Source organism: Ceratotherium simum, chromosome 3 (assembly GCF_057802395.1).
Source record: "Ceratotherium simum simum isolate JZ-2026a chromosome 3, ASM5780239v1, whole genome shotgun sequence".
Classification (NCBI taxonomy): domain Eukaryota; kingdom Metazoa; phylum Chordata; class Mammalia; order Perissodactyla; family Rhinocerotidae; genus Ceratotherium; species Ceratotherium simum.
This window is the reverse complement of record NC_141902.1, coordinates 81923845-81950632: the sequence shown is the minus strand read 5'-3', so window position 1 is coordinate 81950632 and position 26788 is coordinate 81923845. Positions and strand designations below refer to the sequence as shown.

The following is a 26788-nucleotide window of genomic DNA, read 5'->3' as shown; positions in this document are numbered from 1 at the left end:
GTATGCACACTTAAAAATTCCCAGTATTCCACACTTTCAACCTTTGGAATCTAAGCCAAAGAAATAATCAGAGTAGCACATCAACAATAATACACAATGATTTTATCACATCATTTTTAATGGCAAAAATTGTAAAATGATCAAATTTTAATTTTAGAATTGAATTTTAGAATCATTTCATAAAGACCATATTCCAGATGATAAAAATGTAACAACAGACAAAAAATTAACAATGTGATTCTAAGTGGGGAAAAGGATGATACAAAACAGTGTATATAGTGTAACACTCATTTTATTTTTAAAAATATATAGGTACACCCATAAGTTTAAGGGAAAAAAAGACCTCTGGAAAATATAGCAAAATATTAACAATGGCTACCTCTAGATTGATTGACTGAAGATGATTTTTATTTTCCTTTTTTCCTAAGGATATTTTCTAATTTTCCCCTAATAACCATTCATTACTATAATTTGAAAAAAGCAATAAATGTAGTAATAGTATAAGATGTCAGGCAAATTTGTCCCTAATTAAAGGTTCGTTGTTCATCATAGCGGCACGTTATCTTTAAACAGGTCAAATATGTGAAATTGTTATACTGTCATATGTATACACAGTTGCTGAATCAGTGCTCAGAGCTATCTGAACCCTCTCTGTAGGCCTCATACACAGGAGGCAATGGGATCTACCGGGAGCATAGTAAGTGCAAGAAAGCAGGAAGCTTTGCTTGGGTTGTGATCTTGACTATGATCTTAAAACTCTCTGGACCTCCATTTCTTTACATTTACAGAACACCCACCACGTGCCAGGTATCACGGACCCAACAGTGAACACGGTTCTTGCTTTCATGGAGCTTAGTTTCTCCAAAATCTTAAGTTAAAACCATCAGACCACAGTTTTGCCCTTCTGGCATGTGCAATTATGATTTGATAACAAATCCTGTTTCAATACAAGAATCAGATTCATTTTATAGTAATAATTTTAAACTATGTCTAAAATCCACCCTCCCCAAAAGCTGAGAATTTATCACTATTACTTTTAAATATATAGAGTGCTAAAATCTATAGGCAGTATTAACATTTTAAGCATTCAGAGACCACCACTGACTCATTCTGCCCATTAAACTTGTCTAAGCCCTCGAGACGGCCCTCACTAGACAAGAGAAACACGGTTCCACAGTTTTTACAAGTATTCTCTAGAAAAGTTGCACTACACTGGAAAGTTTGCTGGATGAGGAGAAAAGGAAGCTTGATAGATTTCCAGAGAGAAAAAGATGCTGGCCTCGAACACGCAAAATACAAAACTAATTATAGCAGAGCCCGAAGCAGAGGGGGTGCTTATCAGGCATTTGCACATTAACTATTTCGCAGAATGAACGGCAGCCTTAAACAGCAGTCGGCATCCTCGAACTCAGAGCACCCAACTCCCAAGAGCTCTATACCATCAGCAGAAATGGGAAAAGATGTCTTCATCAGCCAAGGGTGAGGCCAGGAGGGTCTAACTGCACTTGCAGAGCACATACTGTACATGGGAGAACCCAGTGGTCAACACTTCATTTGTTATAAACACAGGTGTTTCCAAAGATGATTTGTAACGCTACTAAGAGTTAAAGGTTTTTCTGATTTAAAAAAAAAAAAAAAGTTGCACCCAAGGATTTGAGTATTTTTTTCCAATTTTTATTGTTGAGAGAGCCTCCAAAAAACTATAGCTAAGACAGCTGTTACTCCCCCACTGGAGGAGTAATTGAGGGAAGACAAAACAGTAAGATATGTCTCCTATTTACGACCTCTAGAAAGAGGCCCCCAGAAGACGGGCTGTTCCACCAGTCTATCAATTAAGCATATTGTGTAAAACCATGTACACTCCAAATGGACCCTACAATAACTCCAGAGAAGGCAGGCCATAGCATTTTAACATGCTCCTCGCTGACAATGCAGCCTGGCACCTCCAAAGAACAGTCATTGCACTATACAATGGAAATTGGACATGAGGAATTCCACCCCGAAATATATGTGTTAATCCTTAAGAAGTCCCAAATCAACTATCAGTAGATATGCTGCTTCAACATTTTAGGCACCTGGATTGGCGGGAAAAAAATCCATTTACCACAGATGAAATGATTCTGAGACAAGAATTAATTAACTCAATCAGGACCCTTTGAGTGGCCAAGACATCATTCCTTAAAGCTAACAAGGTTTTTGTATTACTCAAACTGTTATGCCTTTTATCACAAATTAGACCAGAATTTTCAAATAGGAGGAATAAAACTCGTAGCATGGAAGCATCTGAACTTGAGACACTTTTGCTGATCCACACTTTTATTTAATGAAAAGGGTTGGTGGGAAAATGTGAAGTCGGACATTCCATCATTTTCTTGATAACTTTGGCTCTTTCTCCCTTGTTGCAGGAATCATATATATTCCCACTTTTTTCATATTCACAAAGTGTAATTTGTACCTAAATAAGTTTAAAAAAAAAAAAAACATTAACATTATGACAGAAACAATCGGCATTGTTGCAAATGTCTGTGTGCCCTAACTCACTGTTGCTAGGACTATATTCATATACACACCATAAAGATAAGAAAGAACCTAAAATTTAGCCTATGCACTTCTGTGCTGATTAAACTCAAGTTCTGTTAACTTATCGCCTTCATACAGCCTGTCCAAACAAAAAGATCTCAAGAATTCCTTTGAAATAGCCCAAACAAGAGCCTAAACTTGCAAAGCTATTTTTCAGAGCTCAATAGTACAACAACAGGAAGTAGAACTTCTGGGATGGGGATTTTGCTATTTATTTTTTCTTTCAATGGCTGCTTTTAAAGAGAGAGAGAAAAAAAGTCTACAAGCATTACAAATCCTGGAAGCTATGAATCAGGAAGTGGGAAATGGCTGATGCTGAAATGGCCTGCCTGAAAATCCTGGCTCTTTTATGTAGTCAAGTCTCCAAGGCCAGGAATTTCAGAAATCTTAGGCATTTTGCATTATTTTCTGAATCTTAAAAGAGCTGAGACGAGAGAGAGAGAGAGAGAGAGAGAGAGAGAGAGAGAGAGAGAGAGAGAGAGAGAAAAGGGCAGGGAAAATTAACCAGTAAGTAAAGCCCCCAGCCTCTGGCTTTATGCCCCAACCACCAGGCATACCTTGCCCCCAAAATTAAAGGCTCAGTGGGAACTCAGTGTCTACAAATGGGGTTTTGTTTACTATGCTGCTAAGGAGAAGGGGTTGAGAGCTCACGGTCTGCACAGACAGAGCCTGCCCCCATGCTTCAGTCTCCTCATTCCTTCCCAATGTTGAACCTGCAATAGACTAGGGACTCTAAATATTTCACATCTCAAGACACCCTACAGTTGATTAAAAATAATGGCCACTTTTGTTTTCAGGGAAGACTCTACCTGATATATTTTGCTAAGTCTGAGTAAAACTCTAAGGCCCATGGAACAAAACTGCATGAACCCTTTCAGACCTGCAGATGTGAGGGGGACACACTCTCATTTTAGCTCACCTCTTTCAAATGGAGCTTTAGGAACAGGGCAGGCTCACTCTCTGCAAAGCCTGGATTTGCATCAATGCGAGACACCCCACAAATGTCTGCATAGCAGTTTATTACATGATCAGGGGAAAGAGTGCGCCGTCATCCTCCTTCCAAAAGTAGTAACAACTCAATCAGAAACTTATTCCTGTTCCAAAGTCCTAATAATATGAACACTGGAAAGCCACCGAGCTTGTAAAATATTCCCAATTATTTTCTGTAGAAATAAAACATACCACCTCTACTAGCAACATTAAAAAAATGTTGAACTGGGGTGGAAAGCAAAGGAAAAAAAAAAAAGGAAATACAGGCATACCTCAGAGATACTTTGGGTTTGGTTCCACACCACCACAATAAAGCGAAAATGTACTGAAATAAAGCAAGTCACGTGAATTTTTTGGTTTCCCAGTGCATATGAAAGTCATGTTTACGCTATACTGTAGTCTATTAAATGTGCATTAGCATCATGTCTGAAAAAATGTACATACTTCAATTTAAAAATATTTTATTGTTAAAAGATGCTAACCGTCATCTGAGCCTTCAGCGAGTTGTAATCTTTTTGCTGGTGGAGGGTCTTGTAAAAACTGCAGTATCTGTGAAGTGCAATAAAGTGACGCGCAATAAAACGAGGTATGCCTGTAAAGTCATATCTACTGACTCCCATCAGACGTGATCATTTGGGAGGCCTTTTTCTGGCGTCCCCATAAGTGAAGCTGCCTTAATCAAATACAGGCAAATACAACCGGAATGTGCAGAGTGATGATGCCTCGGAGACTCGAGGCAGGTACCACACAAGACCCCAGGCACCAGCCTTCTCTTCGTCTCCTCCACTAGACATTCATCACCACCTCCCCAGAAAGGCTCTGGGTTATTTCACAGACCAGTAGCCTCCAGGGTGCTGCTTTAACTTAGTACAATAAGAGTCTTTAATGAACTCTTTTTCCCTCAAGAAACCACCACATCCCTTAGCCCCTCTGAGGACCCCCAAAACCAGTGCCAATTTTCCCCCAGACTTATCCCCCACTACTACCTCAAGAAACCTTCCTCTCCAGCCATTCGTCAAGCCCTCTTCCACACTGTTAAATTCCTGACCTCAGCCCACCACCTAGGAAAATCCTTCTGATCCTCCAAGCACCTCCTCCAGCAGGCCTCCAGGATCCCTCTGGGCACTAGCATCTCTTCCTCAATTTCCACAGCCCCTTCCCACTCTGCTCATTCTGTTCTCATTCATGAAAGTGTCTGGTCGTATCCCAGCAGCTGTGCATACCTTATCTTCTCAACTACACTATGAGCTCTTCTGAAGGCAGGGGCTGCTTTTTACACACCTATCTACCTCCGGCAGGTCCCTGAACATCCAGACACTCCAATCTGTCTCTCTCTTCCACTCCTACAAAACCAGACTCTCTCTACCCAGCTCAGTTCAGCATCCCCTGGGCCCCTGATCTCCTGTTTGCCTCCTCTGCTCTGCAGTAAAAGCAATACCAAACCCTCCCAGTCTGCTGCTCACTGTAGCTGAATCCAAGTGGCGTTCTCAGCCCATGCCCTCATGGGCGCCCTGGGCAGGCCTGGCATCAGAGAGAAAGCCAAAACAAGTGAACATGACCCACTACCCCTGCCCGAAGTTACAACACCCCTCTGTGCCCTGTGCAGCTTCCTCGCGAGGTGGCCAGCCTAAGGGGCCACACTCAGGACTTGGAGCTGGGACACCAAGCTGGCTGCACAGCCCTGGGCAGACATCCCTCAGTTTCTACATGACCTAGGAAGGCCGCTGAGAGGACTGAGGGAAGGTGAGAGTCGGGGGCCTGAATTCCCAGAGCCAAGAAGAGGAGGGTCCCAGTGCTCCTGCTGTGTCCCGCTCCCATCACACTCTGTCCAGAGAGCTGACCCTCAACCTTTCTCTGTCCATAAGAACCCACAGCAGCCATGCACACATGATCCTCAGGGCAACTTTCTGACCAAGACAAGAAAAAAGTGGTAAATCAGACTTCAATTCAGAGCCCAGGGCGGCAAGAGACGCATCACGAACTCCTCACAAGTAACTGACACACGTTCACTGAACCACCAAACGCTAGTAGGTAGTCAGGGTGGAGCTCAGGGAGAAAACCGCACTGTGGGCTTGGATCCCCTTCACCGAAACACGCCCCATTTCCAGGCAGCAGAGGTTCCAAGAAGCATGATAAATGCCACTTGCAGGTTTCAGAGCAGCAGATAAAGGGGCTCCCCAAGTCCTAAAGAAGCCCAAAGGTAGGCAACAACCGGATGCAGGGATCCTGGCCTTACGACGGTCTCGTCTCTGAACTGCCCGAAGGATTAACAGGAAGGCTCGATCAATACTGATTTTACCGTTATGGGAGTGACTCACCATTAAACCCTACCCAGCTCAAAACTCAGCTGCGAACAGAAACAACACAACATAATAGCAGGGTCAGATTTAAAATAGTAAGTATGACTTGTAAACAGTTAATGCTTATAAACAATTAACAATCACCTCCCCAGCCTTCTGGATTTGCTTAGAGAGGAAGAACTACTAAGCCCTCTGGAGTGGGCTGCAGGGGCAGGTCTGTCCTCGTCACAACTCCCCGCCCCGCCACCCCACTGACGCTGGAGTCAGGGCTACAGAACAGACCCTGGGGAAGTTAAGAAGAGCACCTTTGAACTGAATTCCATACACCTGATAGTTATGTGCTCACCAAGGAACTGAGCTTTCAAAAAAAAGTTAAGCTGTACTGGAGTATAATTCCCTTCTATGTAGCTACTGCAGAGTTTAAAAGCAGCAGCTTCTAGGGCCGGCCCCGTGGCGTAGCAGTTAAGTGCGCACGCTCCGCTGTTGGCGGCCCGTGTTCGGATCCTGGGCGTGCACCGACACGGCTTGTCAAGCCATGCTGTGGCGATGTCCCATATAAAAAGTGGAGGAAGATGGGCACAGATGTTAGCCCAGGGCCAGTCTTCCTCAGCAAAAAGAGGAGGATTGGCATAGATATTAGCTCAGGGCTGATCTTCCTCACAAAAAAAAGGCAGCAACTTCTTTGTCCAAAAATGCAGGAAATGGGGTCATGTGATATCTCCCAATAATTGTGTTCCTCTCAAGCAGCATTCACTTCAAGAAAAGCAATGGGGTACACAGAAAAGACAGACTACACATTTCAAGCATTTGGCCAAAGTGTCAGATGACAAATGTGCTTAGTGCTATCTTGAAAATGTGTACTTTTAGGTACTGGGTTCCACTTAATTTTTCAAAATTAATCTGTAACCAACTCTCAAAATTGGCCGAGAACTTATACATAAACAGAGTCCCGGTCTTGAGAAGCCTTAGCTACAGCACATTACTCCATCATTAAGGACTGTATGTTTGTGTGCCCCCCAAATTTACATGCTGAAGCTCTAACCCCCAAAGGGATAGCATTAGGAGGTGGGGCCTTGGGGAGGTGACTGGGTTTAGATGAGGTCACCAGGGTGGAGCCCCAAGACGGGATGAGTGTCCTTACAAGAAGAGACCAAGGCATGCACTCGCTGGCTCTCTGTCTCTCTCCATCGTGTGAGGATACAACAAGATGGCGGCCAGCTGCAAAGCAGGAAGTGGGCTCTCACCAGACATGGGATCTGCCGGCACCTTGATCTTGGACTTCTAGCCTCCAGAACCGTGAGAAACAAATGTCCATTGTTTAAGCCACCCGGTCTGTGGTAATTTGTTACAGCAGCCTGGGCTGACCATGCGGACATCCCTACAGCTCTGTACGAGCGCACCACCAACCCAGGGAAGGGGCACACCACCCTCCTGTCATGTGACAGCACTTCCTGCCCAGGGGAAGCCAAGAGTGGTCACTTGGGCTTGCTTCCAAGATGCAGGGAAAATGCCAGTCCAACTTCCAGACCCGGAGGAGCTGCCAGCAGAGAGCTTCCTCCCACAGAGCCCAGACCAAGAACAGCTGCTCTTCTGAACCAGGTGGAAAAAACTCCTCTCGCAGCCAGACAGGCTCAGCTACCTCCCAGTCGTGTTGGCATCCAGCAGGTCCAGGCCTGAGCCCTGACTCCTGGTTAAACTAAAGGATGACAACATAGTACAAAGAAGCGGTCCCAGAGAGTATCTGCTGGAGTGGCAGACAGGCAGACCTGCTTTGACAGGCAGCACATGTGCCCTTGGGCAACACACCTCTCGGAGCCTCAGTTTCCTCTTCTGTAGAGCAAAGGCTCTGGCCTTTTTCTACTTTTGAGACGCTCCCATTCTTGTTTGCAGAGGTCAATCCCTTTCCTTCAGGGCTCCCTATGTAACAGGGGAGTCAGTGTGCAATAAAAAACTGAGCTGTCAAAACAAATGAAAAACTTCCAGTATAATCAGTGAGGGAACCAAATATCTAAACAAATCTTTCTTCTGGAAAACTAAGAAAATGAAAAAGCAATTACACGTCACATGGCTGATTAGTAATAAATTTCATTTGTGACTAGATGGCACGAGAGTCTGACTCCTGACTTGTCTTCCCTGAAAGGGAAACATTATCTGTGATACTCTCTCATTATGGAAAACAAACCCATCCCTGGTGACTCAGCTCAAATCTACGTTTTTTGGTGAAGGCTTCCCTGACCTCACACGTCCTCTGCTGTGTCCCCAGGGCACCTGCAACACCCCTGGCTTGGCTCCTCCACTGTGGCCACCACGGGCAGGGGCTGGTCTTCTTAAATTTGTCTCCTCCACTGTCCCACATGGTATACACTCATGGTTGAACCAATCAAGAAATAAGGGGTTTTTTCCTTTAAAAAATAAACACAACATAAGATTTACCATTTTAACCATTTTTCAGTGTGCAGTTCAGTGGCATTAAGCACATTCACACTGTTGTGCAACTATCACCACCATCCATCCATGGAACTCTTTTCATCTTGCAAAACTGAAACTCTGTACCCATATGACACTAACTCTCAATTCCCCCCAACCCCCTAGTCCCTGGTAACTACTATTCTACTTTCTATCTTTGCAAATTTGACAACTCTAGGTACCTCATATAAGTGGAATCATACAGTATTTATTTCTTTGTGACTGGCTTATTTCACTTAACATAATATCCTCAAGGTTCATCCGTGTTGTAGCATGTGTCAGAATCTCCTTCCTTCTTAAGGCTGCACGATATTCCATTGTTTGTACATAGCACATTTTGTTTAACCATTCATCATCCATTGATGGACACTTGGGTTGACTATTACAAATCATTATTTGCTGCTGTGAACACGGGCATGCAAATATCTATTTGACTCCCTGCTTTCAATTCTTCGGGGTATATACTCAAAGTAGGATTGCTGAATCAGACGAGATGGCAATTCTGTGTTTAATCTTTTGAGGAACTGCCAAACTGTTTTCCACAATGACTGCACCATTTACATTCCCACCAACAATGCATAAGCATGCCCATTTCTTCACATCCTTGCCAACACTTGTTATTTTCAATTTTTTGATAATTGCCATCCTAGTGGGTATGAAGTGGTATCTCACTGTGGTTTTGGTTTGCATTTCCCTAATGACTAGTGATGCTGAGCATCTTTTCATGTGCTTATTGGCCTCAAGGAATAAGTTTTAAACAAAAGGAATTAACTCTTCTTCCTAAGAGAGCTTTTCTCACAAAAGGTAAACAGTACTATCACTTACTGTGAGAGTTGTTTCACTAAGTTGGTTAAGTGGCTTCAGTTCAAAACACATGTCCCTTGGAAACACCACCATAGGTGATGGCCCCCTAGCAAGACCACCCAAGCCCACCTAACAGGCTACTGAAGCAGGACAAAGCCTGAATCCCGATCCTGGAAAGCAGAGACCCCGTACAACCCAAGGGATCAGAGCAGGAGAGCGGCTCCTCCTCTGTCCCAGAGGAAGGCTCTCCAGCAAAACGTTTACTAATCAGGCACCATTTCTGCGGCTGGCTTCCCACCCCCTGACCAAGCCTCCTCTGGCATCCTGGGGCCCCAGGCTCTGGGGACTCCCACTCCTGCAAGCAGCCGTCCATCTACAAGGGCCGCGGGTTCTCAACTTACCCCACTCTCATTTTAAAATATTTTAATTAGTTTTTCTGGATACGTAGATCCATGCTTTTCAGATCCTGTGTCCAAAATTTTGGCAGAGGATATGACTCCCACCCCCATTCCTCACGTCCTTGACCACACAGATCTGGTTCTTCCCCAGGAGGCAGCATGACCCCTCATTACCCACCTACCGCTGAGGGAGGAGGCGAGTGCTGGGATGTATCCCACTCACACTACTATGTGAATGACTCACTTCTGTCATTTGGGCTCCCTGACACATGGGCCTTCTTGGGAACCCAACAATCCCTCTCCCAGAGGAGAATGCTTCACGCCCTTCCCCAGAGGCAGAAAGTGCATCAGGAAGAGAGAGGAACTCAAGGGAGGGAGGCGGTTTCCATCCCCAGAGACGAAAAGGCTTCACAGAGCACTTGTGAAACTGCTCTACGTACAATGAAGCCACAGTCTGAATGTAAAGGCCAGAAAAGGCAAATGCAGCCAAGAGTGAACATCAGTCCATACACACCAAGGAGGGTACCAATTTTTTTTTAAAGGAAGTAAACAATGTCCTACGTGTGTTTCCTCCATCCTTAACAACAATAACAGCTAACCCCTAGCGCATATGATAGGCACTTGGCTCTAAGGGATTTATGTGTATTCACTCATGAAATACTTGCAACCATCCTCTGAGATGCGTGTCATTGTCTCATCTCCCATTTTACAGATGAGAAAACTGGGGCAGAGAGGCAAAACGAGGTGTCCCCAGGCACAGCCCAGCAGGAGACTTCTCATTTTGAGAGACTCTAATTCAAATCTCAAAAGGGAATCCGGACCATCAAACATGACTGGGGGAAAAAGTGGTCTGGGACACAGCAGAAGGCCTGCTTCCAACTGAGGAAAACAGACTGTCTGAGGTGCTTAGGCTCTGCTTGCTGGAACAGCTGAAAAATGATTTAAAATTCAGAATTCACTATCCTGATCGTAGGAACTGAAAACAAAAGCCCCTAGGCCAAGTGATAACCACCCTCCCAGGAAGCCTCTTGCGTTACTGTGTCTTTTCATGTTACTTGTCTGGTGAAGACAGTTACAGGTGCAGGACCAGTAGTACGAATCTGCCAGCACCAATCCCGGGCTAAGGACCAGCGACGGCTTCTCATTGAGAACCACGACGTGCCCAGGAGTTACAAACATAAATCAACACAAGCTAAACAGCACCAGTAGCAGAGCCCAGACCTGGACACAGACTTGGTGTCCTCTTTCAAACAAACCATCCCTCACTCCTCCCGGCCTGTGCAGTGAGGGCTGGAAACAGCCCTGGCAGGGTTTGCCAGCACTGCAGGGGGGCGCCCCCACAAACGACACCAAGGCCCCTGGATGCCCCAGCCAGCCCAAGGCTACCCCGGGCCCACAGGACGCAGCTCAAATGGAAACCTGGGTCATCTCTAACCTGGTTTCCTTAGAAAGTTAGAAAGCAGTGCCCTCACCTGAAAAGGATTCACTTTTAGCTTTAGAGAAGAGAAGTTTAGATCCCGTAGTACTCCCACGGTTTTAACCTGGTCCTCGAACTTACGAGGTACCCCTGATGTCCCCCATCAAAGGTGAGCGTTCCTCCATGGGAGCTTTATTGCGGGGGAGGAGGGTGGGGAGGAGGGGTGGAGAAGAGTTGGATGATGCAGCCGTTTCTGAAGGGCTTTGCTCCCATGCTCCTCCTAGGTCTCCCTCCTCTGCACCCTCACTGGTTCACACTGGGGTTTCTATCTCTGGTCTCCCCAACGCTGACCCTTAAGAGGCCAGAGCAGCCTCCCCAGCACACCCTGTCCCTGGGTCCACTCCAGTTCTCAAAAGGCTTCAAAGCTCCTCACTCTCTACCCATTGTGAGGTCCTCCTCCCAGGGCACTTGGTTCTGATGCCCACCTCACCCCATCGGTGTGCACTGCTACCACACCCCCCACAGGCCTGCCAGCTGGAGCACTGTCCCCCGGGACCCTGAGAGTCAAACATTCAAGGTGCACTAAAGTCAGACATCCTCCCTAAAGCCGTCTCAAGCTCTTCAGTAGCTGGGTGACTCCACCCCTACAGCCCACACACTTCTCCCAACCCTTAGTCAGCGTCCCATAACTTACCACTGAACACATATCGCCTGGGACTGTTCATCAGGGTCTGACTTCTCCCAACTGGAGAGAAAGCTCCTTGAGGAGAGAGAACATCACGCCTGTTTTTCATATGCTCTCCTCGGAGCTGAGGCCACTGGGGACCTTGACACGGAAAGGTGGGCTGTGTATCCTCCCCACCGCCAGCCCTCCACCCCTCCTCCCCTCCTCCTCAGCCAGGGAGACGACCTCGAACCTATGGATCCGCGGGAGCCAGCCCAGTTACCTTAAAGACAAGTTTTCTGGTGCAGAGAGGCAGCCTGGTTAGTGGTTCCAGGGGCCGACCTGAGGTTCATGCTTCATGAGCTCAAACCTTCACTGTGGATATGGGAAAGGAGGTCCATCCTTAAGTGGAGACAATGTCCGGTGCTGGGGGGAGAGGAAGACTGCAGCCCCGGAGAGAGGCCAGCAGGGCCACCACCGCACGTAGAGAAGAGACAGAGAGAAACATGCATTTGTTGGATGCTCTCCACTCGCCGATTCTGCTGGGCCTCTTAGGTACATTATTGCTAATCCTCATGTCACCCCAAATAGAGCAGGATTACCCCAAACTACAGATGGGGACACTGAGGCCTATAGAGCCCTTTCCCATATGCCTCCCTGCATCTGAGAGAGGGAGACAGAGAAGAGTCTGAGGGGACGGGCTTCAAAGGCAGCGCCCGCCACGCACAGGCAAACCCCACCGACGAGGGCAGATGAAAGGCAGGCGCTGTCCTGGCTTGTCCTGCTAAGTTCACATCCACCCTGTGCAACATTGACACGGCGATTTTACAAGATACTCTTTTACAAGCTATGCTTGAAATTAACATGCCAGGTTCAAATGATTATGTTTACATCTTCCGTAAGAAATATGCCGCCTCACAAGTCTCCTCAGGAGTATGAAGCTTTTAAGGATAATTTCTTAGGTGTTGATTACGTTCAGGAGTCTTCTTCACACCATCCTAGACAAGTAAACTTCCTCTGTCAGGGGAGCAGGGAGCAAGCTCCACTGCAATGGCCCCACAAGGAGGCTGTCAGAGGCCTGGACCAGCTCCCGAAAGGAGACGGGCACTCACGTGATGAGGGCCTGTAAGATTGGCTACTGTCCCTGCTAGGATCCATCACAAAAGTTTCCTGGCCTCACCAAGAAAAACAGAAGCAAATGTCTGTTCACAGAGATTCTGCTGGTTCCAACCAGACCTTCCTAAGAGCTCCATCTCTCTCTACCCTGTGTCTCAGGATCTGAAGGCTGGAAAGGCCATGAAGAACAGCCCAGGCCACCCCGTCATTCAGAAAGAAGAGAGGGAAAGAGCAGTCAGCAGCTGCCGGGGATGCAGTGCCCACCTGGCCCCGGGGCTCCACTGTGCTCCTCTGCATCAGGCCACGCGGAGACCACGACACCACAGAGCCCAGCCTGACTGCCTTCCTTCAGTCCGGCGCCCAGCTCCACCATGGTCTAAAGCCCACGGCCAACACAACTGGTGTTGATGATGATTCATTAAATCCTACCTGTAGGGAACTTCCGAACAAGGTCTCCCTCCACAGGGATGAGGCAACCTGGACACACGGCTGGACTCACAAGTGACCTTTCCAGGAGTTCTAAGGTTTTTATTCACCTCAATGTACAAAAAGCCTGACGAAGCAATGATTTTAAAGATAACTGTATTGCTTTCAAGTTCTATGTAGCGGTAACTGGCGTGATAAAATGTTTCAGCTGGCCAAGCTACAATGACAAGATGAAAATAAATTTGTTGTAAAGAGTGCTTCAAAGTGCATGGGGGGGGGGGAGTTTGCCCCTTTAAAAAGTCTTCTATTTCTTGAGGTTTTCCTCTGCGTCAGGCACTGGGCCACGTCCTGTGAATTCAAAGATGACCAAGGTACCATTCCCCTCCCCGACAAGTGCCGGGAAACCATACGGGGGTGATGCACTAACAGAGATATAAGGAGAGTGCCGTGGGGCCATCCGCATGTGGAATCAAGGCCACCAGAGAGGGTGAAATTGTAGCTAATTCTTAAAGGAGTTTGCCAGAGGGCAAATTGGTAACATAGTTGTTCCAAGCAAGGGGCTTCCACCTGCCAAGGCAAAGAGACTGGAATAAGCACAGCCTGTCTCACAAACAGCCGGAGTTGTTGTTCAAAATGTCTGAGATGATGGCAGGCTGCAGTCCTCTCTCAGATAGCCAAACAAATGATTTCCAATAAAAGGCAATCACAGCAAAACGAGCCTAAATCTTTCGAAATGTAAAATTGAATCACCACCTATACACTAAGTTAGTCTCAACTAAGGAAGTGAGAAAGTAGATTCCAAAAATATCAAAAAAGTATGAAACTAAATACAGAAAAATATCTCACAAAATACAGCCAATGTGAGACCCAACACCAGTAACAGAAATGTTTATTATTCTCTATTAGGATTCAGGGCTGGTGAGCATCTTAACTTCTTATATGTGTCCCCCTTGGGACACACATAAGATTGATAATTAAAGCGTTACCACATATTTAAATAGAGCAATGGAAAGTAAATCTTGCTTTATTTTTCACAATGAATCAATGGGTTTTTTTAAATTTCTAATCTCAAAAGTAATATTTTAGAACTTTTCATTTATTAAATTCCTGTAAAAAAAATCTCAAATCCTGAATTGTAAAAGGCACACTAGATAGAACAACTCTGCCAAAGTTGTTTACATCACTTAGGAAGACTCCAATTCTCTCCTGCTAGCTCACTGACACAGTAGAACAATCTTAATCCATCACCATATCCTAATGGTTTCTACAGAAGTCTGCAGTCTCCACGTTTTTCTGCAACCAGGTTTCCAGGAACCAAGCCAGAAAGCAGACTTTAAGGGATTGGGTGGGGGATGGATATCTTCATCCTTAGGGCACTGTTAATTCAGTCACGGAAGGGGCTGAGTTTCCTTTGTGGCCACTAGATGGCGCCTATGCATTAGTAGGCAGGCAAAGTGCACACTGGACACTTCTCAGGCGCTGGCAGAAACTGACAATAGAAAGGATTAAAGGAGAAAGCATAATAAACAGATCCCTGAAATGTAAGTTGAACTGCAGGGGCTGGCCACTGTTTACCAAAAAAAGGTAAAACCACACAACTGTGTTTAACAAGCAAACTGTAATCTTGTTTAAGCACCTTAGCAAAATGAAGTTTTATTATAGAACAAACACTTATTGAGCACCTACTGTGTGCCAGGCTCTGTATCACACTTAAATTGACAAGGGCAGTCAAATATCAAGTGTACCTATATTTCTGGCACTATCCAAAGAACATCTCTGTTCAAGAATGTCGTGTCCATAAGAGCAGCAGCAAGCTAAACTCTAAGGGCTTAGTATACTCCTGTCTCTGTTCTAAAGACTGGACATACCTATTGATTTAATTTTTATGAATAAATGTATGAAGTAGGTTCTATTCAAATTACTGTTCCACAGATGAGGAAACAGGCATAGGAAGATTAAATAATTTGCCTGAGAGCTTAGCTATCGAGGAGCTGAGATTCAAACCCAGCTCCTTGGCTCCACTGCTCTCTACAGCCTCATAAAATGACAACAGCTCAGGTACAAGACAAACCACTGTCACCAGCACAGTCATGGCTATGAACTCAAAAGGAGTAAGGGGAAGTCAGCTCTATAGAAGTTACGGTAATCTAGAAAAGCTTCATGAAGGAGAAGGAATCTGAGTTAGAAACTAAAGGATGGGATCTCAGATCTATTAAAACCATAGAAAGGTATTTGGGGGAAATGTTGAGTGTCCCGCCTTTAGAGAGTTACAGTCTTGTCTCTATTTTACAGATCTATCTGAAACCTAAAGATTTTTAAAAACGAAAAAAATTACATTCTCCCCCCCTCTCCCCGCCAAATTTTTCTGACATTAGTTTTCTAAATATCTTAGAAAATGTTATTTTGTTGTTTAGTGAGAAAAGCAGAAAATTCTCCTTCAATTATTTTAAGTCTGTACATTTCTTTAAGACTCAGAACAGTTCAAGAACTTGTCCAGGGCCAGAGAACTAACTGGCAGCAAAGGAGAAACTGGAACCATGCAACCTTGCTCTGCTCTAGAGTAGCACTCTCCACCATTCAGTATGGGGCGGCAGACCAGAAAGAGGAAAAACATGCCAGGCCATGAACACAGAAGGAGCAAAAGCAAGGAGACAGGCAGCATGGCTTACTCACCGCAGAGCTAAAGCTTGGGGGCTGGGGAGTGATGGGAATTAACACAGGATCCCTACAGCAAAGTCTTATTAAGGACACATCACAACTCAGTATGAGGGGCCTTGGACTGGATTCTCGTCCCATGACTTGGCATCACAAAAGGCACATGCTGAGAATTCAGGGCTGGCAAATCCATCGAACCAGAGGGATCGCACAGGAGTTGGAGTGGCCAGCTTAGAGGCCAACTGAGCATCTCCTCATCGAGTCGATGCCGGTCTGGACTGGACCAAGGTGGAGCCAGAAATGGGCAAATCTGAACGATTTCAAGCGACTCAGTGAAGTGGAAAGGAAACATTCAATTAACCAGTCTCCCCAGGAAAGGATGGGTTGAAGCACTGAAATTTAACTAGAAATTCCATCCCGATCCAACCTTTGTTGTTGAAAATCTTATCAAGGTATGTGTTAGAAAGAAAATCCCAAATATATCGCCCAAGTAAGGCGACAAGAACAAAAGAATTTCCTGTGATTAAACTATACCATACTGTGACCTAACATATGTCATGAACTCATTATCCACAGAAATCAGACAACAGAACTAAGGAGAGCTGAACAGCAGATCTTCCTCTTTCACTGGTCTCTTTGATCACTTGTTTTCATGGCAATCTATGCTTCTCTTTCAAATCCCAAGTCTGTGAGCTTGTGTATTACCCCACTACTATGAGACCCAGGAAAATTAGGTGGGGAGAATAAATACAGGATGACACTGATAAATCTGAACACAACTGATGAGGATTTCACTATCTAAATAGAATAGCTGATGACTCAGAAAACTACTGCCAGCTGACACAGCCAGGTGGGTCATGGACCTCTCTACCTTCCTACTTTTTTCCAGGAAGTTAATAAAGGTCACTCAGATATTTCAAATTTGGGGAAAACTGAAAAACTGTTATACATAAACTCATCTCTCCCTAATTGTCATCAAACTTCTGTTCCTTAAAGTGCTATTAACTAAAATGTGCCTAACTCAAATTGGTGCTGTCTCATTTACTTAGTCAAACATGTATTTTCAATAACCAATTTTATAGAGACAAACTACTGACTATATTTTACATGAGAGGACAGGCTGAAAGTAGCCATCCAAAATATCTCAGGAAAATTTAAAAGTTCTACTCTATAAAACATTTATGCTTTAAGACCATGAAAATATATTTGTTCTCCCATGTCAAGAGTAATTTAAAAAGCAGGATGCATACACCTGATTTACCAAACTGACAATTCCAAAGCCAGTTTAAAGAAAGCTAGTGCCAAGTTAAAAAGAAAGTAGCCATACAAAAGTATACAAAATATCAACAATAATGTATTTAAAACTGTCAGAATTTGGATGAATGGATGGAAATACACACACACACAATTTTGAAGAAATGGCATTTTTATTATACAACTATTACTCAAGCAGATGCCTGTCTTCTTAAGGGGGATAAGAGAGTGAGAGCTAAGATAAAAGAATAAAATTTCACCACCACTCCCAAGAATTTTCTGGACTAGGAATAGACTACTTTCTAAAGTCTTTAAAATATAAATGCTGTAATTAAAAAAAAAAAAAAGACTTCAGACTATTACAATGTGAGCAATTTAAAGCAGGCATAGCTACCTCGGCAGTGTTCAGTGGTACCGGTCATAAGGAGTCACATTTTCCCTATGTGGCTGGCCACAGAGGGAAATTTCAAATAAGAAAGTGTGAGCTTCAACACCATCAACCATCACACGTGGGACAAAGTCACTCAGTTCCATGGACGTGTCCCCAGCAACTTATAAAGGAAGCCATCACCAGCACTAACCAAGGAGGAGAAACAGGAGGATAAGGGCAGTGCCTGCATCCATCCTGTTCGCCAGTCATCAATAACAGCAACAATACCGTCAAGTTACTGCAGTGGCAGGCATTCACCCCTCATCATAAAAGAAACTACTTTCTGTTGTGTTCTAGTAAAATCTGAACAGCTACCTATAAGTTTAAAAATTCTTGTAGTCCAGGGCAGAAAAAATAAAAGAAAAATGAAAGCCTTGCTTACCAGAGTTTTTTTCTTTAGTGTTTTAAATAAACATAGCAAGTAACTTCTATGGTTTGACTTATATCTTTAAAAACTTATGTCAGGCATTTTATGGTATCAGAACGAATTTCTAAACTTACAGAACTGAGTCCAATAAGTGGTCAACATGTATTTATTGAGGAAGAGAGGAAGGAGAAAAAACTATTTCTCAATTCAAGTAAAGAAATATCAATATTTCCTTAATATCTTGAAATTAATCAATTTCATAAGCCATAAGTGAAACTGGCATAAGTGAAAAAAGTAGGAAAATCTTCCAAACTGATATTTGGGACTTTACATGTGTAAAACTGATGATTTAAAAACAGAAAACACGTTAATCTTCAAAGTTCAAAAGTCTCAAAATCAAAGATACTGTTAATATTTTGAGTCAAATAAGACCAAAGCCATTTAACAAAAGAAACAAACCTTACCATGTTGAGGGAACATGCACCTATTGGGATAACAACCTAACTTGTTTTTAAAGATCTTTTGTTTATTAACCATTTTATACCAAACATATGCCCTTTCCTCAGAACAAATCAGTTCTTTCACAGATCTGTGAGGGTGGGGGTGGGGATGCACATATTTCAGGGTGTTCATCTTTCCAAACGGTGAAAATCAGTTATCCTCCCCAAATGTCAACAGGTCTCAATGTGCACAAACACCAGGACTGTTGCACCACCCCCTTAGTTTAAGCCAAATCGTATCTTTACAAATAACTGGAAAACTTCCTCTTGATAATCTGATGCCAAACGCCATTTTCCAGGAACAGTCAGAGTGCTTCATACATTATTCACTTTGCTGTCTTTAAAGTGTCCCGAATTTTCCTTCAGAACATCTCAGACAGGGAAATCAAGAAACTATATCCCCAGCACGTGTGCAACTATTATATATTTAGTACAATTGAGAAGAGTGCGTCTCTTGGACTCAGATAGCACCTGTCGTAAGTTGGCTAAGACAAGCAGTTCAAAGCAAGTTGGCCCGAGGGCACAAATACCTCTTCTATGAACTGGGGTTGATTTTTAAATGAGTTTTGAAAACAAATGGAAGAAAATCACAACCCAGAGAGAAACATGGCTTGTACATTTTACAATTTAAAAAAATTTCAAGATTTAATTGCCTCCTCGATCTCATTCTTACCCCCTCACACTTTTACAAGCAGTAAGTTATTTTAAATTACGCAAAGCCTTAAAATTATGAAAGTTTCCTAATTATTTCCAGAAAGCTAAGAGATGTGTAAATCCAGAAAAGTTTTGAAATAAGTTCCATCTTCCTTACAATTCAAAACATGCTATGCAACATTCATGTACACACCTGTAACTCCTAAAGTTTTGGCCAAAGGTAACTGCAACCCTGCACATTTTTAATCACAATTGTCATAACCAATGCAATAAAAATAGGCGGCAAGGCTGATCAAGATGGTCAAATGTCTCTGTATGTCACAGCCTGCAGTGACTTTGCAATAAGAGGGAAAGTTTTCACGAGGCAAAAATGGTGCAGCACAGGCCTCCAGAAGATCAACAACATTGGTTTGCGTCATATCTTAAGTCTACAGAAGTGTTTTTAAAGAGCCTCAAATGCTGTTTGCTGCCTATTCCAAAACTATGTATCTTGTGCGGAGTCAGAAAAAGATCTGAATTTTAAAGCAACTTTGTTTCATGCGAGAGTATATAAAATGCCCCAAGGACAAAAGCAAAGTCCTCTTCCTTTGTAGGCTCAGGCATTACCTGGCACAAGGTCCAGCTTTCATACAGCAGGTGCCCAATAAGTGCTGCTGGATTCAGTTGCTTCTTACAGCACATTCTTACAAAACAAATGAAACCAGATTTAAAAGGAAGCTACTGTCCCTTAGGACTTCCCTTGGCAAAACTCTAAGGCAACAAGTGAAAATGATACAGTTGATTTTCATTACTGCGCTGATATTGCAACAATAAGACCAGCAGGAAACATTTTTATTAGTAAACTAAGCCTTAGACAAAGACTAAAAACAAATGTAAACAACAATTATTCTCTAGATCTTTTCCTATTAAAAGGCCAAGGTAAATTTGGATAAAGGCATAATAGTTTAAAAACAAAAAATGCCTTTGCTATATTTTTAAATCTTGTTCCATAAGAAATTTTAAGTTTTTTTAAAAAAATTACTGTGTCTGAAACTACTGTCTCCTGCGAAGATCCTTCTTCCTGCTCAGACTCTAAAGCTGTGTAAGAAATAAAATTGGCAACAAAGAAAAACACCCCACTATATTAAAATGAACAGTTCATCCTCAGTCTTTACTACCAAGATGGTTAATATGGGATCTCAAAAAAGAGAGTGGAAATTCCTTACGATCTTAAAACACTACATTATTTCTCTGTTGGAAAACATATGTAAGAAAATTGGAAATACAAAAACCCATCCAGACTCAGCTCCTAAATTCTAACCCTGGAAAGACCAACATCGTTTCAGATTCAGTTAAGGATTTTACTGTCACAGACCTGACTCACAAGCATTTGTGTTTTTTCAATCCAACCCCTCAATCCTTAACTTGAACTACGTATAACCAAGATTCCTTTCTCCCTTCTGTTCATTTCTCCTATGACTGAACTTTTTCAATAAGATAGTCACAATGTTTAAAGTGCATGTGATTTAAAAAAAAAAAAAAAGCCATGAGATTGACTATCACTCATGAGCTTCAGTTATCAGTTTGCTGTATTGCTGTAGTTCATGGATCTGAAAACCTCCATAAATAAAACAGACAGACACCAATCTGCTGTACAAATTTACCTAATAGTTTTAATCTAGCTTCTATGTTGAAACTAACAGAATGCATTCTTTTCAACATTAGCGTATTTCTTTAAAAAAAAAAAGGTCTCTTGGGATATATTTCACATACCATAAAAGTCACTACAGTGTACAATTCAATGGTTTTTTAGTTTATTCAGAGTTGTGCAACCAGCACCATAATCTAATTTTAGAATATTTTCATCACCCCAAAAAGAAACCCCGTACCCATTAGCAGTCACTCCCCATTCCCTCCTCCCCCAGCCCTAAGCAATCACTAATCTACTTTCTGTCTCTATGGATTTGCTTATTCTAGACTTCATATAAATGGAATCATACAATATACGGTCTTTTGTGACTGGCTTCTTTCACTTAGCATGATGCCTTTAAGGTTCTTCCAGTCAACCTTAGCATATTTCTTAAGGCTAGACTTTTCTAATACTTCTGAAAAATCAAACATACAACCTTTTGAACTTCAAACCCTGACCCACACCCCATCCCTCCTCAAAAGCAACATGTACTTGCTATTTCCCTCTGGAGAATATAAACTATAATTTGCTATTTAGGTTCTTTCCAAACTTCTTATTCTGGGTTCTTCTTCTGGTAATAAAACACCAACTTCTTTAAACACCAACCTTTCACATATCTATATTTCTCTGACAATAGGATATGACTGTGCCTGGGGCAGAAAGATGACTGAATCCTTTTAATAGGATGGCCACAATATGTTTAAAGCGCACGTTGATTTAAAAGAAAAAAAAGCCATCAGATATTTTGGCTATCACTCATAACTTTCAAACCTCTCTTACTTAGATGCTCTGTTCACATTATATTGACACAAAACAAACGTGTCTGTATGACTTCATTTGCTTCAAGAACTTCTAAATTTTCCAGGTTAAAGATAAAGAAATCACCCTACTGCTGTCGCAGGCAAACATGAAACACTAATCCCTAAATATACCAATGCAATACGGAACCAACACCACCCCAATCTTTATTACTCTACTAGACAGCCAAAAGAATGTCAGTCTCTGATAGGACTCAGTTTATTTCTATCAGAGTTAAGTGTTCCAGCACCTTTTGGACTAAAAACTGAACTCACGCTCACATTGAGCATATCATTTACTCCTCAAAACTTCAGAGCTGTAGGGAGGGGCAGGTACTAAGTTGGAACTTCAACAAACCATAATCAGGATTCGGGTCCCTTCTGGCCATCCATCAGGTTTTCGGGAACCAACCACTTCAAGGCATCCTTTAGAAAAGCTTTGGCTACTGGGATTATAAACATACATTAAAATACCCCTTCCCCTCCTGTCTGTTTTCTCAAGAAAGAGCCGCCTTGCACAAAGAATATTTCTCATGAAGAATCGCTTCAAACAGCAAGACATCCTATTTTAAAATGCCCGACTCCTGCCTCGGAGAAGCAAGGCCATCACTGCCATTGTGAATTTTGGAATTTACTAACATTAAATAATAAAACTAGAGACGCTACACAGTTCAATAGCTTGCCATAATAAAATGGATTAACTCTCCTGTGTCTTCTAAACTATATTTAGCTTTGAAAGGCTAGAAACCCTCCTCTGTCCCCCCAAACACCATCTGTAAGCCTTAGAAGGGAGCCGAAAGCCTTTCGCCCAATCCAGTGAGCTGAAAGTTTAGAAAACAAAGAGCAGGAGAGCTCAGATTTGTGGAAGGTCCAGCCTCGATCTGTGCCGTCCTCCACGCAGTAAACATGCTAAATCTATAAAAGTCTGCTCTTACTCCATCATGGACTCATTTCTTACAAGACGTTTAAGGGTTTGTACATACAAACAGCCGTTCGGATTTGCCCCCTTGATGGGGCCAGACAGCCCCGCTGCCTCTTGATTCTCTCCCTCACTCTTCAAGGCTCAGTCGTGATTTTTCAAAGTTAACTGGCACCACCTGCATACCCTCGGCAAACATTACTCACCAACACACCCTCACGGTTCCCAGCCCCAGTTCTGCGACTGCATTTAAACTTGAATCGTGTTCAAGTTCCCCACCATTGTGAATGTACCAGTAAGCCACCTTTTAAATTTCTGAGAAGAGTAAAACCCCCTCCTCCTCCTCTCTCCACACACCGTGGGGCCCTAAGTTCTCCCTCCTTCCGCGCGCTTCCCTACCCCTACCCGACACTACCAAAACAAAAGCTATCTGATTGCCAGCGATAGCGAGTGTGGAGCGATATTGTTTATTAACTATGCACAAAGGAAGTGCGGAGCGGGGGGAGGGGGACAACACAACTCTGGCCACAAAACCAAGGCCAGGGCTCCGCGCTCGAAAAACAAAACACCCTCCTCCCCACCCCCCGCCGCCACAGACCCTGGCGCTCCTTAAACCACCGCGCACAACACCTCTCGCCAGGGCCAGGCGTGTAGGTGTCCCCTGCACGGCCCTGTGGCGGCAGCTACACCCCCGCGTTTCGAGCACGTGTGTGGAAATGCACGTCGGCCCGATCACACACCCACTCCCGCATACTCGGACGCTGCCCTACCACCCCTGAGCCCCGCCAGGAGGAGGAGAGGCGGCCACTGGCCAAGCAAAAACTGGGAGAAGGTCCCAGCACCCTCTAAACTAGGGGCTCGGGACGCGCTCCTCGGAAGAGCCTGACTGAAGCAGGGCCCCCAACCTCGCATCTTTCCAGGGGCTACATGGAGGCTGGGGGTTAGGCAGGAACGCTCCCCCCACCCCTGAGGCGCACAGAGCAGCCCTGGGAAGCTGGGGGCAGGTAACTCGCCGCCGATCGGGCGAAAATGACGGGAAAGGCCAGGAACCCAAAGAAGCCAAGGGGCAAAGCACATTGGGAGGCAGGAGGCCGCGCTGGGACGTTCGGAAACGTGTCCCGGAGCTGCGGGGCCTCTCCACCCGGCACCACCCCCTCGGGGGCAACTTGCACCCCACGAGCCGGTGAGCTCCCCGCACCGGGAACCGTGTCTGCCCCAGCAGCGAGGGCGCCGCGCGGCCGACTGAGCTGTCACTGCCGTCTGCGCGCTGCGCGGGGGCCAGCGCCGGGAACGCAGCGGCCCCGAGCGCCGGGAGGGGGCGAGGTGCGGGTGTCCGGGCCCGGCCGGGCGCGAACTTCCCCGACCGAGTCCCAGCGCCGGTCCGGTCCGTGGGCCGTCGGGGAGCGAGCGCTGCCGAGTCAGCCGGCCCGCGGGGCAGGGCTCTCGGGACAGCGAAAGAGAAAGCCCCCAAGGCTCTGCCCGCGCGGCGATGCGCTGAGCCCGGGCCCCGGAGCCGCTCGGGCCTTCTGGCCGGGCCCCTCCGCGCCCCGCCCCACCGCTCCCGGGCCCGGGGGCCCGACAGCTGCGACGATGGCAACTCGGGTTTCGCAAACAGGGTGCAGCCCCTCGGAGGAAAAGTTCCCGCAGTGGCCGCGGGCGGCGGGCACATACTCACTTTCTCCACTCGTCGGCCAGAGCGAGAGCGCGGCGGAGAAAAACAGGAGCCCCCACAGCGAGGTCGGGGACCCTCCTCCGGAGCCAGACTTCATTCCTTTTATTTGGGACTAAATTCCCCTTTCTCCAAAAAAAAAAAAAAAAAGAAAGAAAGGAAAGGAAAAGAAAAAGTCTCAAACTCAAGTCTTCGGCCCCCTCCAAAACCCAGGGCGAAGGAAACAGTCCTCCAAAGGCGGCGCCGGCCGGGGCCCGGCGGGCTGCGCGGACGGGGCGGGCGGCGGCGCGGGGCGGCCCCTCAGCGCCGGCAGCCGCGGCCCAGGGCTCGGCGGAGTCGGGAACCCGAGGCGCGCCGGGGCGGGCTGTCGGCGTCGTCGGCCTCCATTTTCAAACCCAGAGAGGCAGGAAGGGGAAAAACTGCACAGAAAGGGGGCAAAGCCCAAATCCGTCTCCGCGACGAAAAACCACCCCGACCCCAGACAGCGGGGGAGGCTGTCCGCCGCCCGAGCCTCCGCGGCGGGAGGGCGCGACGCAGTTTGCAAGATCGCCCCGAAGTCCGGGTCGCGGGCGAGGCCGGCCGGGGGCAGAAATGCGGAGGAAAAATGAATGAGCGGCTCCCCCTCCTCCTCCGGGCTCCGCTCGCCGCCGCCGCCGCCGCCGCCGCCTCCTCCCTCAGCACCGCCGCCTCCGCCGCCGCGAGCTCCTTCCCAAATCCAGGACACACACAAAGCGGCGGGCCGGCCGCGGCGCGCTCAGCACTCCCGCCGCGCCGCCCGGGCTTCGCGCCGGCCCCGCCCGGCCCCCGCCCGCCGCCGCCGGCTCCGCGCGCGGGGGCTCCGGCTCGCTGAAGGTCAAAGCCGAGGCGCGCCGTGGAGCTCCCCTCGCGCGGGAGGGGCGTGGAGGGCCCGGGGAGCGGGGCCGAGGGTCTGCAGGCGCCGGGCAGGGGAGCGCCGGGGGCAGGCTCGCTGGCGGCGTCCCTCTCGCTCGCTCGCCTCTCTCGAGTTCGCCTGGTGCGCTCGCTCCTCCTCGGGTTTTTTCCCTTTTTTTTTTTTTTTCCGCTCAGCGGAGTTAATGCTGGTAAACAAGAGCCTCAGGCTCGCCGCGCCGCTGCCGCCGCCGCTGCCACACACTGGGGGCTCGCGCGCGCGCGCGCTCGGGGCCGCGCACACACGCGCGCGCGCACACACGAGCGGCCACAGCCGCAGCCGCGGCGCGCCGAGGGCCCGGCCCAGACCGGCGCGCGCCAAGAGCCGGAGCCCGGGATTTCACGGACGTGCGGAGCGGAGCCCGGCCGTGGGGTGTGAGGCGGCAAGGCGCCGTCCCCGCACCCCGCCCCCCGCCCGCGCCAGCACACGCGCGCGCACACACACGCGCGCGCGCGTCCACCCGCTCTCGCCCCCACCCGCACTGCGCCGGCCACAGCCTGCACGCGCTCTCCTCTCCCGCAAGACTCCAAAAACAATGCCCCCGGCGCCGGCTGGGGTGGACAGAGGGACTGGCCGGGGAGGAGATGAGGGGAGGAGGGTAGGGGGCGGGGTGGGCGGAGAGTGCGGGGCCCGAGAGGTTCATTGAAAACAACAGCGCGGCTGGAAAGCGCGTTTCCCCGGTTCTTGAAAAGCTTCATTGTTTCTTGCAGCTGTTGCAAAATAAATAAATAAGTGCGTGCATGCGGCATTTTTTCGCAGCAGGCTGGAAAGCCCGAACGTGACGGGAGGGGCACACCTGGGAGAAAGGAGACCCCCAGGCTACTAAGGCGGGCACTTGCACGCAAGGCTGGGACGGCCGCAGCGCCGCGACTGGGGAGCCCAGAGTCCCGGGGCTCGCGGGGAGCTGAGGGAAAGGGTGCGGCCCGCGTCGCTCGGCCCAGGGACGCGAGGGGAGACGGCCCGCCGCCCGCCCCGAGCTGGGGAAGCGGGGCCCAGACAGGCTGCCCCGCGTGCCCAGGGCGCGTCCCTGCGGCGGCCGCCAGAGGGCGCAGCAGGCGCCGGGGAGGGCTGGCCCGCGGAGTGTCGCCTCCCTCCCTCCGGGAGAGGAAATATGGGGGCCCGGAGTGGGGGCCGGCCGGGCTGGGTCGCGTTGGCTGGGCCTCCAGGACCAACGGCCCGCCCAGAGAGCTCCTCGCGGCCTCGCGTTGCTCGGGCCTCCACCACGTGGGCGGCTGCGGGGAGCTGCAAGGGGCGTGCACTGTGCGGGGCTGCCAAGCCCCCGAGGCTAGGGGGTGTGTCCGAGGGGCCCCCGAGGAAGGCGTAGGGGCCCGGCGCCCCGATGGGTCTCCGGGCTGGGATCGGGACCCGAGGACGCGCCGCACACACGCGTGATCAGTGGTCACTGCGGAAACCCACCCGCACCTGCCTCGGGTCCTCCCGGGCACGTCCTTCTTGCTTCCTTTGCAATGTAAGTGACTAGAAACCAGCACCAACCCCAAGTCGCTTCTGTGGTTTTCTTGAATGTACCCAAGGAGAGGTTTCCCCAAAGCGAGACTGCCCTAGCACTGCCATCTAATGAATAAATGCGGCGGAGACCAGGTCCTCAAAGGGGGAAACAGCTCAGCAATGGCTGGAGAGAGGAGTTTGAAATACGTGGACTTTTAAAAATAGTGATTGGACCACGTGTCGCCTTTAATATGGTCCGGTTTCATGACTCAGGCTAATTGTTGTCAATAATAAATAAAAACAAGATGGCTAATAAAAGAGTTGTGAATATCTAGATCG

The 26788-nt window shown here is 47.1% G+C and overlaps 1 protein-coding gene across 1 annotated transcript in view; it reads right to left on the bottom strand.

The window, feature by feature from the left end:
* IGF1R (insulin like growth factor 1 receptor) overlaps positions 1 to 25162 on the bottom strand; it is a 296679-nt gene extending 271517 nt beyond the window's left edge. The window contains exon 1 of the mRNA XM_004431906.3: positions 24082 to 25162. Coding sequence (XP_004431963.1) covers positions 24082 to 24175 — 94 coding nt within the window. The 5' untranslated portion in view covers positions 24176 to 25162. The remainder of the gene's footprint in view (positions 1 to 24081) is intronic.
* Between the last annotated feature and the right edge of the window lie 1626 nt (positions 25163 to 26788).